The 15,617-nt window shown below is 32.0% G+C and overlaps 2 protein-coding genes across 2 annotated transcripts; both read left to right on the top strand.

The window, feature by feature from the left end:
• The first annotated feature begins 3,431 nt into the window (after window positions 1–3,431).
• Window positions 3,432–10,106, top strand: LOC111003293 (WD repeat-containing protein 48 homolog). Its single transcript, XM_022273722.2, has 4 exons — window positions 3,432–5,073; window positions 5,262–5,426; window positions 6,466–6,627; window positions 7,592–10,106. Exons 1-4 carry the CDS (start codon window positions 3,559–3,561, stop codon window positions 7,685–7,687), a joined length of 1,938 nt encoding a protein of 645 aa, XP_022129414.1. The 5' UTR covers window positions 3,432–3,558; the 3' UTR covers window positions 7,688–10,106.
• Window positions 10,107–10,492: 386 nt separating this feature from the next.
• On the top strand, window positions 10,493–14,981 carry LOC111003303 (elongation factor Tu). Its single transcript, XM_022273733.2, has 7 exons — window positions 10,493–10,889; window positions 11,313–11,417; window positions 11,592–11,740; window positions 12,260–12,383; window positions 12,746–12,996; window positions 13,291–13,519; window positions 14,658–14,981. Exons 1-7 carry the CDS (start codon window positions 10,583–10,585, stop codon window positions 14,867–14,869), a joined length of 1,377 nt encoding a protein of 458 aa, XP_022129425.2. The 5' UTR covers window positions 10,493–10,582; the 3' UTR covers window positions 14,870–14,981.
• Window positions 14,982–15,617: the final 636 nt, after the last annotated feature.

Below are 15,617 nucleotides of genomic sequence, written 5' to 3' on the forward strand. Positions count from 1 at the left end.
TAAAGGCCAGCCGTAAACTTTCGCCTTAAGGTTTATGAGGGACTTTAAGGTAAAAATCCCGCAAAATATATTGTAGGAGACTTTATTGTGACTTCAGCACTTTTTTAGAGTTTACTCTTGGGAATGAGTGATTTCAGGAGGTTTAATATTAAAATATACTTGTTCAAACTCAAACTCAAATACCTTTCATATCTAGACACTTTTACATATTATATAGGATTTCACTTATACAAAATATCAACAGAAAAGATGTTAAATTGATTATAAATTTACATTTAATTCAAGGGAAGAAGAACTGGCAAGAAACTGTCCGCCACTCTTTTTAATCGCCAAATTTCGAGTTACACAATTTTGTTTAAACTAGAGTATATTTCTAACTCTCGGGATTTACTCTAGTTTTCATCCAAACATCGTCAAATTCGTGTTGGTAAAGATTTATAGTAAGCAATTTTCATCAAGTACTTCTCAGGCATTTTATAATTCAAATCAGAGAGCTGATGTTTTTTATTTTTTAGAGAAAAAATTGTAGCACGTACAAATGTGTGCCGCGAAATAATTTTGACTCAAATTTTTATTTAAAATTTTACTTAAAAATAAAATTATTAAGTACATAATTGATGACAGTAGTACAATCACGTAAGGGAATTAATTATTTACACATACAATAAATTGAACTAAATTTCATTAGGATATAATACAAACCGCTTCGACGCGTAAGTTAATTAGCACATTGTACACAGAGCTCTAGAGAATATAAATATGAGTTCTTGAATAAAAAGGATTAAAACAGTTATAATTTTAATTTTAATGCAGGGAAAAGTCGCAGTCTTCCATAAATTTCATACGTTTCACATCTATGTTACTTTAAACAATAGTTCTGTTTTATATATCTAGTTAGACAGGCGTTTGAGTCAATTGTCAAATAAGATACCGACTTAAGTAGGTAGGTCACGACTCACGCCTGACTTTAAATAAACTCTCTTAACTGGAGAAAAGAAAACGCTTGTTAATAGTTTTTGCACTTAGCACATTTTATTTAGTTTTTTTATTTATTAATAATACATAATACTAATTAGTGTTGAATCCATCTTTGACCAATTATAACACTACCCGCTACTGTACCTAATTCTTTGAGATATTCCAGCCAGTCGGGTTACCGTGCGATACTTGAAGCCGTGCATTCGTCTGCCAACTGTTCAATCCCAATATATTTATCTGTTTGTATACGCAAATAACTACTACCATAGACATAAGAAAACTGACATGTTTGAGACTCAATCATCAAAGAGTGGTCTATCCACTAAGAAAAGAAGGTAACTAACCTTCAATACGTCAATAAAAACGTATTTTTAGCGTTCTATAAAATCTATGAACGCCAACATAAGTAGGCCCCGTGTATGGTGTGGTGTTTTTTTGTGCAAAATCTCTCATTTATGGATATGGATATTGGGACAAATGCTGTATTAAAAAGGTTAAGTTTCATCCTGCATACTGAATAACGATTCAGTTGGTATCTTTGACACTGCGAACGATAGGAAGCGTATAGGGCCATATACGGTGTACCAAAAAGCTTCTGCTCACTGTGTAAAATTATTTTTAATTATATATTAACACTTTTTATAATACTTTTTTGTTATTATTCTGGAAATAAATTATAAAGTGTTATATACACTATTAGCACGTATTAAATGTAGAATAAAAAAAAGTGTACCTTCCGCTGATAAAACCCAAGAACACTCAATTTAGTGTATTCAGGTGTATCGACAAATCCCAGTACACGAAGTTTTATGTCCTTTCCTGTCCTACTAAATCGTTACTTGTTCGAGAAAACTCCTAATAGATAGCCAACAAAGGGGTTGATTGAACATCTTGTGTTGCTTTGCGGAGCAGGGGGCATTGTTTATTTCACTTCTGACTTGATCGTTAAGTTTACGTGTTATTTTATTCATAGAATTAAAAAAATGCTAATCTATTATTGTTATCCATGTTATTCTATTGAAATTGCCAACCGCAAGAATCTTCTTCAACTGAGAAATGTTTCTTTTCATGAGAGATGAAATCTTTTTTCTCGTAGTCAATATCATTTTTAATCCATACCAATGCGCATTTCCGCTTTACCGAAGACTATAAATGCTACAACGAAGCACTTATCCCACCGTTTGTCACCATTCAACTCAGTATTAGGCATTTAATCAAATACCTGCTGATCTCCGCGGCTTCGTGCGAACTATTCCAATATTAAGCGCTTGAAATTGATCATTGTTTTGTTGTAGAGTTATGTATCTTTTTCTGTGTCGATTTTTTAAGTGAAAAGCGGTGCTCGCTTTGTATGGCCCAATGTCAGATTATATAAACACAGACAGACCTTTAAAATAAAATAAGTATGTAAAACATTTCAAAAGATCTGTCAAGAATAAGCTTAATTTTGAATGCCTTAGTAAATTAACTAATACTATATATGTAGAGGCCAGGCCGATTTCAATATCAGCATGGCGATAGTATTGATTGATAACTAAATTTCTGCTGTGTATGTTTTTTTAGATATTCCTATATCCTTCAAGAAAAGAGCGTACCAATTCTTAAAAGGCCGGCAACGCACTCGCGAGCCCTCTGGCATTGAGGGTGTCCATGGGCGGCGGTATCACTTAACATCAGGTGAGCCTCCTGCCCGTTTGCCCCCTGTTCTATAAAAAAAAAAATATTGTTAGTTCTACTCTTCATATTATAATTTTTTTTCCTGTTCCCTCTTTATTCTTAAAACTTTATTAAAAAAAAATTCAAATCATTTATTTCAATCAGACCACCTATAATGGCACTTTTGAACGTTAAATACTTAAAATATAAAGATGATTCTAGTTACCCCTTCCAAAAGGTAGTTTCGTGTGGAGAAGAATGGGCAAAACTCCACACTTACTCTTCTATAAAAAAAATTCAATATTTTTAATATTTATTACAAACATAAATTAAATAATTTTATGTGAAGATAATGTCCTCCCAGCATAAAATTACTAAACTATTATTGTATTATTAGTAAACATGTTCCTCACATATTTACAAATATTGAAACCGTAGAATATTATACATTAAAGATTAATAAAAAAAACAGTAAAACAGCGTCTGAGTTTAACATAAAATAATGCGTTTGTGTATTATACAACAAAAAAATGTGAAATTAGATCAGCAACCAATTGATTCAGTCAAGGCTCTATGATTGTCCTATGGAGCAGGGCCAGCATGATATTATATCACTATGTCTTTATCACTTTAAAAATAGTACGACTTGACTATAATATTATGGAAGTATGGAATATTTTGGTCGCTGTATAATATTATTTATCTGCCTGACAGTCTAAAAGATTCGACATGATGAGTGATGAATATAAAGAATGTCAGCTCTCAGTTGTCAGTTCCGTTTAGACATTGACTGTTGACAATTGTTATTTGTCGGTGTCGGCTAAGTTATTCTAATGATTATGTTGATGTGATTTCATTTATATTTTACTTGGGTTTAGCTTTCATTTAAGTTTTTAATTGGATTAAAGTTTAAAATGTCGGAAAATGAGCTCGATGATGCGTAAGAAAACCCAAGTCTCATTCGTTATTCGGGACGAGGAGGAGAAGAGGCATAAAAACGGTGTCAGCTCACTTCAATTGGATCCTGTACAAGGAAGGCTTTATACCGCCGGTCGAGATGGCATCATTCGCGTATGGCATGCTGGGAACGGGTCCCAGGACCGCTATATACAAAGCATGGAGCACCACACGGACTGGGTTAATGATATCGTGCTCTGTTGCGGTGGAAAAAACCTTATTAGTGCTTCTTCGGATACTACAGTAAAAGTATGGAACGCTCCTAAAGGATTTTGTATGTCCACGTTAAGGACTCATAAAGATTATGTACGCACGTTGGCATACGCAAAAGATAAAGAACAAGTTGCTAGTGCTGGATTAGACCGAGCTATATTTTTATGGGATGTTAATACTTTAACTGCTTTAACTGCTAGCAACAATACAGTAACTACATCTAGTCTTGTTGGTAATAAGGAATCCATTTACAGTCTTGCTATGAATCCACCTGGAACTATCCTGGTTAGTGGTTCTACTGAAAAAGTCCTCAGGGTTTGGGATCCTAGAAATTGTTCACGTCTCATGAAATTAAAAGGACATGCAGATAATGTAAAAGCTCTGGTTGTCAGTAGAGATGGCTCACAATGTGTGTCAGGTAGCTCCGATGGTACCATCAAGCTATGGTCATTATCACAACAGCGGTGTGTATCAACAATCCGAGTACATTCTGAAGCAGTTTGGGCCCTGTTGGCTACTGAAACATTTAGTCATATCATATCTGGAGGTCGAGACAGGCTAGTTATCATAACAGAGTTAAGAAACCCCGACAACTTCATGATCGTCTGTGAAGAATCAGCACCAGTACTCAAATTATGTTTTACAGCAGATCAACAAGGTGTTTGGGTTTCTACATCAGATTCAGACATAAGGTGTTGGAAACTTCCTCCAGTTAACACATTGAATACAGAAATGTATAACCAAAACAATTACAATACTAATAATGTGTATCAAACACAACCCTTGCATCACATACCAGGCGGACGTGCCATAAAAAACTATACAGTACTAAATGATAAGAGACACATTTTGACTAAGGACACATCAAACAATGTTGTATTATATGATGTCTTAAAAGCTTCTAAAGTTGAGGATTTAGGTGAAATTGACTATGATGAAGAAGTTAAGAAACATTTTAAGATGGTATATGTTCCGAATTGGTTTAATGTTGATTTGAAAACTGGAATGCTTACAATACACTTAGGACAGGATGAGACTGATTGTTTTAGTGCTTGGGTGAGTGCAAAAGAAGCTGGATTGACAACAGAGAATGATCAGAAGGTTAATTTTGGGGCTTTATTGTTACAAGCATTATTGGAGTATTGGAATCATCCAAATAGAGTAAATGAGGGTGGCCAAAAAGTATTTGGAAATAATTTCTTTTCAGTTCCACTACATACACCGCTTATTTTTAGTGAGGTTGGTGGAAGAACATTGTATAGGCTTCAGGTAATTATTATTTTTATAACAGTATAACAAATATAAAACCCCTTTATTAGATTGGGACTAGATTTCATACATTTGTTTATTAAATCAAAATATCTTGATACCATATGAAAAACTGATACATAGGAAAGAAATGAGTTAATCTACTCTCCTTAAGTTTATTATAGATAGTGTTTGCCTTAATATTTCAGGTTGGTGATGCAGGTGGCGAAACAGAAGGCAACATTTTGTTAGAAACAGTGCCCTCATGGGTTGTAGATGTAGCAATAGAGATGGCTGCACCTAAACTAAACAAACTACCATTTTACTTGCTACCACATTCCAGTTGCCAAAGCAAACAGGATAGACAGAAAAAAGTAAGTAACTATTTGTAAATTTATTAAACATATTTTGCAACATTTTTTTCTTTTTCACTGATTTACCAGAAACTTTAACCTGATGCATTCAAACATCTTGACTGTTCTCAATAAAATAGGAACTAGAAAAGGTGTATTTTAATTATATCATCATCAGTTTATCATTTAGTAGACATTGTGACAATTGACTATGCAAGAGATAGATTTTGACAATTGCATTCACCCATATATGTAAGAACTATGACTAATATTTTTTTAAATTATTAAAGTATTGAGCTATACTAAAGATAACGAGATTTATATATATGTACCAGTTTTAACGTATTTATTTTTATACCGGTGGTTCTCAACGTAGGGCCGACGCCGACAACGATACAAGGATTCGAAAATTTATTAAAATTATTTGGAATTTCAGTTTTTCACTATATATGTATATTGAAAATTAACATATTGTTCCGTTAACAAAAACCTAGTAATTTTTCCTAAAACCTATCCTATGTTCTCCTTAAGTGAAAAATTCAATTTATTAATTTTAAAATACGGCATAAGAATTTTATATAGAGCATGCCATAAATAACGTTGGCAAATATTTATTGCGAAGGTTTTTTAAAAACATGATTATTTTAATAAAGCTAGAAAAAATCGTGATTGTGATTAATATCTTAGGAAGTATAAAGAATAGCTCCTAGACAAATGAAATACGCGCATTTATGATCCACACAGGTGTTAACAGGAGCAGATTTTGTTTATCAAATCATTTATTAATTTATGTTACACAATGTACGCTTATGAACATCAAGAGAGAGAGAGAGAAATACATACTAAATGCTCCTAATTTCACATTTACTACCTACTCTCCGCTACTCTTTTAAATCGCCAAGTTTTTTGTTTAACACAATGTTTGTTTGGATCTGCAACCATACACCATGTTCCACATGACATAATAAGATATGTATTGGTGTACTAAAATTTATTAACTATGGTGAAAAAATACTTAGTATGGTTTATAATTTTTGATATTAATGTTTAAATCTTACAGGATCGTCTTGTAGCCAATGATTTCATCCAATGCCGTAAAGTTGCCGAGCATGTTGTGGAAAAAATAATTGGTGGTGGAGATGTGAACGGGTCTGGTACAGCCAAGACTGAGGAGAATTCTGATGCACCTGAAGAAAAAGTTGAACTGCTTTGCTGTGATCAGGTCTGTTGTCATATACTGGTTATTACTTTAACTAACGAAATTCATTTTTTATGACTATCATGTAACATCACGATAAAAAGTCCTTTTTACGTTTACTTGTCTGTGGTTGGTTTGCCTCCATACAGTGTAAATGACTTTATAAATCCCTTTGAAATTGACACTGTAAGCTTCTAAACGAATTTATAAAATGCTCTTTGAACAAACGTTGGATGGGACAACAGAAAATTTGCATGAAATGTGCTGTATTGAATAACAATAGTAATGTGGTGCTACTACTTTTGGCTTGAATTAGTAACCTGTGTTGTGATTTTTTTTGCCAGCACCCCATAGAATTTTAAGGCATGCCAGTTTTCTCATAATGTTTTCCCTCATTGTTCGATCTAGTGCAAACTGCGCACATAAAACAACGTGTGCAATTGACACATAGTAGTTTAATATCAATCTTTAATTTCGAAAAAATTTAATTTAATTATAGTTTAAAAATCGATGAAACGAAAAAGGGACATTAAAAAGAGAATTTTTGCAGTAAAAAGTAAATTAAATTATTGCAGTAAAATGGTTTCATTTCAATTTTCTTTTAAATAAATGATATGATTTCATGTAATTTTATAGTTGAAATTTAAAATCCAAATTAATATGTTATTTTATTTATTCTCTCTCTCTCATTTTAATTCAGAAAATGATCAAATAAATGTAATGTTTATTCACTGTATTTATATATAAGTTTTACTAAATGAGTACACAAAATTATACAAGAAAATATGATATCTTAAATTTTACACACAAATACATGAATTATATTAGAAAATAAGCAGACCATATGCTTGCTATCTCATTTTCTCCCACGTTAAATCTTATGAATTTTTATTTTTACCATCTCTTTCACTCACTTCAAAATGTCTATATTATAGTCTACATAATATTTTTATTTTGACACAATAATAATAGAGTATTACTTATTCAGGTTTTGGATCCCAACATGGACCTACGTACAGTGCGTCACTTTATATGGAAATCTAATGTAGAGTTCACACTACACTACCGAATAATAAAGCAATGAAATTCAGTAACACTTCATACGGGATTAAGGATTTGTTGCTCGACTCACAGCATATTTAATTTTTCCTCTGAGACATCTTAGTACTTGAATTTGTGGTTTGAGAGCAATCTAACATTATATGTTTACTTAGTGTAGGATGAAGTTCTGTTATAAAATCTAAAATAATTCATCGCTGGCTATTTATAGTCCATTCACATCCTAACAATATTCATAACCAACTACATTTTTTATGATTGAGTCAATGTAAAGCCTTAAAATGGTGTGAAGTATTAAATTAGAAAGCTGTTGCAATAGTGAAATCAGTGCTAAATGATCTTTACCAAGTAAAACTGTGTTTACTTATTACTAAAGAACGAGACCTTAGCTGTGAAATCAATTTATTTAATAACAGTTATCAAACAAGTTTTTTAGTTAGTGTGTCTATATCTTAAACTGTACTGTCAGTTACTAGACTGTCTTTAACTGGTATCATATAGAAATGTACCAAAACTTATCTAAGTATACTCTGATTTTTAATTCCTTAGAATTCTGACAGCTAAAATTTTTTGACATGTCAGAGATGACAAACCTTTTCGGCCAGGCACATTTTTCAATTTCAATACGTAATGTATGCATTTTGTTAAGTGCAGTGCTCCACAATAAAGGAGGTTTTACGTTGAGTGATAATAACGTCCCTCTTCACCTAAACAGTAACAAAAAGCACTAGTAAAGGGGACTTTTTTTAATTTTGTTAAACTTTACTAAACCTTAAATTAGTAGGCGGTGTTGCCAGCTAAATAATAAAATAAAGTAATTAAAGTTAATTTGATATGTTGTTCGTGATATTTAAATATGTTATTTTGTCGATTAAGTTTAGTTTAGATTTACCTTGGGTAAAGCATAAAAATACGTAGCATTTTCCATGGATAACTTTTTTAGTAGCAACACTTATGAAATGTCTGAATTTTATAGAATAAAAAATCAGAGTATAGATGTATATGACTTCATTAGTAAAAGTAAAAATACTTGCCTCACCCTATGTGCGTAATCTGAAAAGTAGAAATAAAAGGAATATTGCCACAAAAGAATTGTTTTGTATGTTGAATAGCAATTTGAACTTTCAAATATTTTGATTTGTGACGATGTACATTTTTCTAATTTGGTGTGGTGTAATGTGTCACCACATTGGTATTTAAATATAATTTATTTGTCAAAAATTATGTGATTTGAATTATTTAGAAAATAAAAAAACACTAGTTGTTTATTCTTTAAGAATAATGAGAATTGTTTTTTGTTATGTGGCCTATTGACAAATTTCTGTACTGTATTTGTTATTTGTATTGTAAAAGAATATTATAATAATTCACCTTGCACTTTCATTCAAAGTTTTGTGATAGAAAAGCATCAAAATCTTTCCTCCTTGAGTTGGTGAACTAACCTGGAGGAACCAGTAAATAAAATCAAGATGTGTACTCAGCTGTTTGGAATATAACTTAGGTGCATATTAAAAGTTAGTCTTTTATGAAAATTATTTCGACAAATTTTTAAAGTTAAAATAGATTTCAGGAGAATTATGATACATAATTGTCATTGAGTTTTTGAGCAGAATGTATTTAAACTATTGAAGATCAAAAATTTGGCCGTGATTTTTTAAAAATGATTTTCTGTTTATTAAAACAATTTTTAATATTTTTGTCTTTTTCAATGAATATTATTTTAGTGTATAAAACAGTTACATAATGAACAGCTAAAAAATATGTAAAATAAATGTTTATTGTCAATACTTAACAATAGGCAGTTAAATTATTATAAATAGTATTGGTTATGTTTGATATTGTATTCAAATAAACTGGTTCTGTAAATACATCTTACAATTTTGTATCCCCAATTTTTAAGATGAAGTATTTTGGTTCTATTAGCCCTGTCAAAAAAATAAAAAAGTATGTATATGCAATATGCATTACACAAGCTAATGGCTATGTCTATTGAACATACTGAGTTTTTTTCTTCGTTTTTATTTCCGTTTATTTTCAAATATTTCTATGAATCCTGTAACGAACGATCCTGTCTAACGATCACAATTCACGGATCGGCTTTTATATAGGAGTGATTTTAGTTGTTTCATATAGAGATTCCAAATTCAAGTAAACTCGAGGATATAAAGGTTCAAAAAATATTTCATTTTATGGTTGTGGGTCACGAAATGATGACGGATTAACTGGAGGCAGTTTTAGTCCAAAAATCTCTCTCTCAAAAACAAGACGCCTACTGACGTTGAAATCTTGCAAAGGTCTCATATTTGGATACGGGGGCCAAATAACTTTGATCAGTTATGGGCTTCGTAATATCCATTGTTGAATTTTGCATAACACAAACTAAATTGTTTGTAGTAACCGGCGCTATGCTGAAATAAGTGAGCATGTTTTTGAACTTCTATCAGGGACATAGGAAAAATATGAAATCGCGTCCAACTCAACTTTGGATGACCAAGGGAGTGTAACACCGATCATTTCGCGGTGCAAGCTGTCCGCAAAAGTATCTTCCTTGTCCTTGTCTAAGTCTAGCGGCTGATGGCACACCCCGCATGGGAAGCGTATTTGTACTCCGGAGTTGGCAAATGGCAGGTTCTCGTGTCCAAACGCGCCTCTCCAAGAACACCTCTCATCTCAATGTAAGGATTTAGAATGGAAAGCGTTTAACCATTTTTATTTTTTACGTCTGTGGATTAAAAGTCAAAGAAAAGATCCCAAAAAACTTATTTGCCATCTATTTTTTGACAGATGAGAAATGACATAAGTAATGCCTCTACTTGATCTGTGTTTAGTTTTCTAATTTTGTTATCTAAGATTTGTTATGAAAAGTATAGATAACCTAAAATGAAACTATTTCTCTGATGTTGGTTTGATTTAATTAAAAATGAATGGACGAGTCATATTACGTTCCGTCTATTGTATGTTTACACAGAAACAATTTGTAGGACGCTCTTTTTGTCCAGGTTATAGAGTATGTATTAGTCTAATTAGTAAAGATTTACGAAATTTTTCTACTAAAACAATTCCTGATATTGTTGAAAAAAAACATTGTAATGTGGGAACAATAGGACATGTTGACCATGGAAAAACTTCACTGACTGCAGCAATTACCAAGGTTTTGTCAAAAGAAGGCACCGCAAAGTATATTTCTTACGATGAAATTGATAAGGCCCCAGAGGAAAAAGCAAGGGGTATGCACCAATTAATTAGTTCTAATATAGGGCAATAACTGTAAAGTGCTAATCTGAGATGTTTGAAGGGCTTGAAAATGTATTAATTATTTTACTACTATTCTTGTTTATCTATAGAAAGGCAAAGTATTCAGTGTAGAAATAATGTACTCCATTACAGTCTTATTTTTTAGTTGGAGGAAAACTTTGTTGCCTATGAAAAATATTTATTTTCTTAACCATATTATATACAGTCTAATAAATCTGAATGCCAAGATAAGTTATATTTAAACATTAAGAGTGGGTGATATTCGGAAACACAAGTTATTTAAAACTAGGACTACCATATGTCAACATTTTTAAACATAATGGAGTTTCACTTATCACTATGTCTTGTTTCTAAATCATACCCTGAAGGACTTACATAATAACAATGGTTTCCAGGTATTACTATTAATGCAGCACATGTGGGTTATAGTACAAAAAAACGTCACTATGCTCACACAGATTGCCCTGGACATGCGGATTACATAAGAAATATGATATCAGGTTTGTATATAAGTATATAGGTGTGATGAGTCATTTATATTTTTATTTAATGCTTGTAATAAGTAAGAGAAATCAAAATCAAAGAAAAGCTTAGTAGAATGAATAGGAAACTCAAATGCAATGATAAAAATAAATAAACTTCAATATCTATACTTTGCTATTTATATTTTTCAGGAACTTCACAAATGGATGCAGCCATTTTAGTTGTGGCTGCCAATGATGGTCCGATGCCACAGACACGCGAGCATTTATTACTTGCTAAACAAGTTGGTGTTCAATATATCATAGTGTTCATTAACAAAGTGGATTTGGTAGACAATGAGGCAAGTATTATAATTTCAACTTTGAATTAGTTTACAATTCCTATTAACTTCTGAAAAAAAATTACACCAAGAATTCACACACACCTTTTAAGGAAATGTGGTATGTAAAATATACTGAAGTATTATTTGTGAGTCAAAAGCACCTAATTGTAGATAGCTGATTAAATGTGTACATTTATACCTTTTTTTTAGTAAACAAAATGTTAATAAAGTTTGTACAATGCAGTTCATTAAAAGGGTAAGGGCTATCCAGGGAAGTAATTGTGTCAAAAACCATTGGGGTTTTTCTTTAAAATGATTACACTTTTATTGGTACTACTAAGAAACAACTTATGTTGTTGTATATTTACATATTCGAAATAGAATTCAAATCTTTTACTAACTTACAACATAACATAACACAATTGTACATATAAGGTTCATAAAAATAAAACTTTGTGTGATCCCGCTAACACTACCTAATAGGTATGCCCGTATTTAAGGTAGTATTAAATATAATATATTAATACATATTTCCAGGTATTAGAACTAGTAGAATTGGAGATGAGAGATATGATAACCGACTTTGGTTATGATGGAAGTAATGTACCTGTTGTCAAAGGATCAGCCCTGAAAGCGCTTAATGATGACATGTCTGAACTAGGTATGGTTTTAAATGTAATATGCCAATATTCTAGTAGTTGCCAGTCAACAGTTTTGTATCAAAATTGCAATCTTATCGAAAGTTACAGAGTACTGTAGTACTTCTTTATGAAATGTCATAAAATATAAATAAAATAATAAAATCACAATTGTGTCTACTATTCACTGATTATATAGAATTGAATAGAGCAGTGTTTCACAATGTGGGGCCCATTCCCCACATGGGAACAATTCGATTGTTGAGGAGTTTTTTGTAATTTGAACATTTGTGAAAATTATTTAAAATTTGGATTGCAGTTTTTCATTATCTTATCAGTCTAGTTAATTTGATCAACATTTTATCTAAGCTTTATAATTTTTTAGGAGTACCCTCTATTCACAAACTTCTTGATACCATAGATAATTATGTACCAACCATAGTGAGAGATCTAAAGTCGCCATTCCTAATGCCCATAGACAAGGCTTTTACAGTCCCAGGTAGAGGGACAGTAGTAGTTGGTACAATTAAAAGGGGTATTATGAAGAAAAATGATCTAGCGCATTTGATGGGATTTGGAATGAGTGTGAAAACATCTCTCTCTGACATACAGATTTTTAAAAACTCTGTTTCAGAGGTTAGTATATTTTCTTTCTTCTTTTAACCGTCATCATGGTTTAGTTGATGATGTCTTATAATCCAGTTTGTGTGTTTAGTATGGATGAGTAGTGAGGGTTCACCTTTCTGCTTACCAATATTCTATATACCATAGATTAGATTTCTGGTCTACCCTCACAGTTTAATAATCAATAAGTGTAATTAAGAAATGCAACTTTTTTTATATGAAGTTTAAAATATGATTGTTTAATCCCGCGTTAGTTTCTTTAAAGTAGGGTTTATTTAATAAATATTTGACGGTACTTTTTTCCAGGCGTTAGCAGGTGATAATGTAGGTGTATTATTACGAGGTTTAAAACTCCGTTCAGTCGAGACTGGGATGTTGTTATGTGCCCTGGATAGTGCTTCTATGAGTAATCATTTCAAAGCGAAGATTTATTTCCTCTCCCGAAGCGAAGGCGGCAGGAAGAAACCGGTATTTTCCAAATATTCGCAGCAAATGTTTAGTGGCACTTGGAACATTGCTTGTCGGATTGATTTAGGTAATTATTTTGTGTTTCACCAAGTTTATTTAATATTCTTAAAGAGGTGGCAACGCACCCGCAAGCCGTTAACTAAATTAACTACTTCTAACTGAGAAATCTTTTTAATTAAATGTATATTTAACAAAAGGTTTAAAGAAAAAAATATGTTTTCGCACCTACTTATGCTGTCTAAAGTTGGAAAATCATTTTTTTGCTAGATGCTACTGGACATTTATGTGTGTGCATGTCGTAGGTTCGATCCCCGGTAGTACACCATTGGACTATTTATTAGTTAACATTCGCTCTAACGATGAAGGAAAAAATTCGTGAGGAAACCGACATGTCTTAGACCCAAAAAGTCGACGACGTGTGTCAGGCTCAGGAGGCTGATCACCTACTTGCCTATTACATTTAAAATGATCATGAAACAGATTCAGAATGAGAGAGAGAGACCTTAAGAGGTTGTAGCTCCACTGATTTTATTTTTGTGTGTCAGATATTGTTATTGATTTGTATGTTAACCATAACTTTTCTTGGGTTGGTTAAATTTGAAATGTTTTTTTTGGTTCTGAAAAATTATAGTTATCAATATCTGTAGAACAAACCAAAATCCTCATTTTATTCTATAATAGCTGACTCGGCTAACTTCGTTCCGCCTAACACTTTAATAATATTATCTTAAGTATAGTTGAACTTAATTTAGGATTTCATTAAGGTAATAACATTAACACAACTTATATGTTAATACAGTAATGTTTTATTGCTTGCTATTGCGAAAGATCAATGGCAGTTTTACAAATTAGGATTTTTATGTCTAGCGCCAATATTGCAATACTGCATGTTAAAGCATTTGCTCATATGTAACATTTTTTGATGAAGAAACACATTTCTTCACCTCAAGATAGGAATTTCTTGATTTGACCAATTCCATGTAAAATGATGCGTAGTTTTGTCAACAGATGTTGCAAAATAATTCATTTATTGTTATTTAATAACTTATCCGATATTTTTTTGCTTATTCTGCTATTCGGATCGGAGGAGAATCCACCAAAAAAGAGATAACTAACTTCAATCCATCCGATCTTGATTTAAAAGCGGTGTTTTATATATTTAAAATATTTCCTAGACACGTAATATTTATTATTACACTTTTCAGAGCCAACCATGCAAATGCTTATGCCTGGTGACCATGCAGAGGTGTATCTCACCCTTCTAGAGGGCATGGTCATGGTTACTGGGCAACCATTCACGGTCCGAGAGAACAATGTGACTGTCGCCACGGGGATAATTACACAGACATTAAATAGCGTAGACGTACCAAGTGGGAAGCTGGGAAAAGTTCAACTGGCGCTTAGTGAAGAGAAGTGAAGTGTTATAGTGTATAGTGAATACAGCGAAAGTATTGAGGCACTATCTGTTCGAATAAATTTAGCGAACTAAATTGAGCTTATAATGTAAAATACTTTATGTAAATAATTTTTTGTAGATATCCAATAAATTATTATATATATTTTTCTGTCTTTTTAATATTGATCAAAATTATTTTAAATTGTACCGACATTAGATAAATATAGATTAGATTTCGGTATCTACGAAATCATCTGTTTAACTAATAGCCTTCTGTGGATGACACAATGTCGCCATTTTGGTCTAAAGAGAAAAGTCTCCATGATTTCCTTCACCATATGGGCGTTGTATCATATACGCACACAGACATAGTCACACATAGCACAGCCGGAGATCGAACCTACAACCACAGGCCAACACTTAACTAATTCTGAAAAGTCTAGTTGTATATTATTGCAAATTTAATAAACTCGCTACCAGCTACACTATTTACTAATATAACTAGAAACAATATTAAATTTAAATTAAAAAATTATTACATAAAGGAAACAATTATAAATTACGCATAACAAAAATCAGACTTCGTCATTTAATTCATATTTGAATATTAGAACACATCCTGTAGTCGATTGAGAATTCTCGTCAAGAACAGGTTTCTTGCATCGGCTATGTATGAAGCGGCGGTGTTTCGATTGTTTTAGTGCGTTGTTTGTGCAATTTTTGAGGGTAAAGGTGTTTTGTTGTACATTATGTCACTTAATTAAGTTAA

This window comes from Pieris rapae, chromosome 18, assembly GCF_905147795.1.
Source record: "Pieris rapae chromosome 18, ilPieRapa1.1, whole genome shotgun sequence".
NCBI lineage: Eukaryota > Metazoa > Arthropoda > Insecta > Lepidoptera > Pieridae > Pieris > Pieris rapae.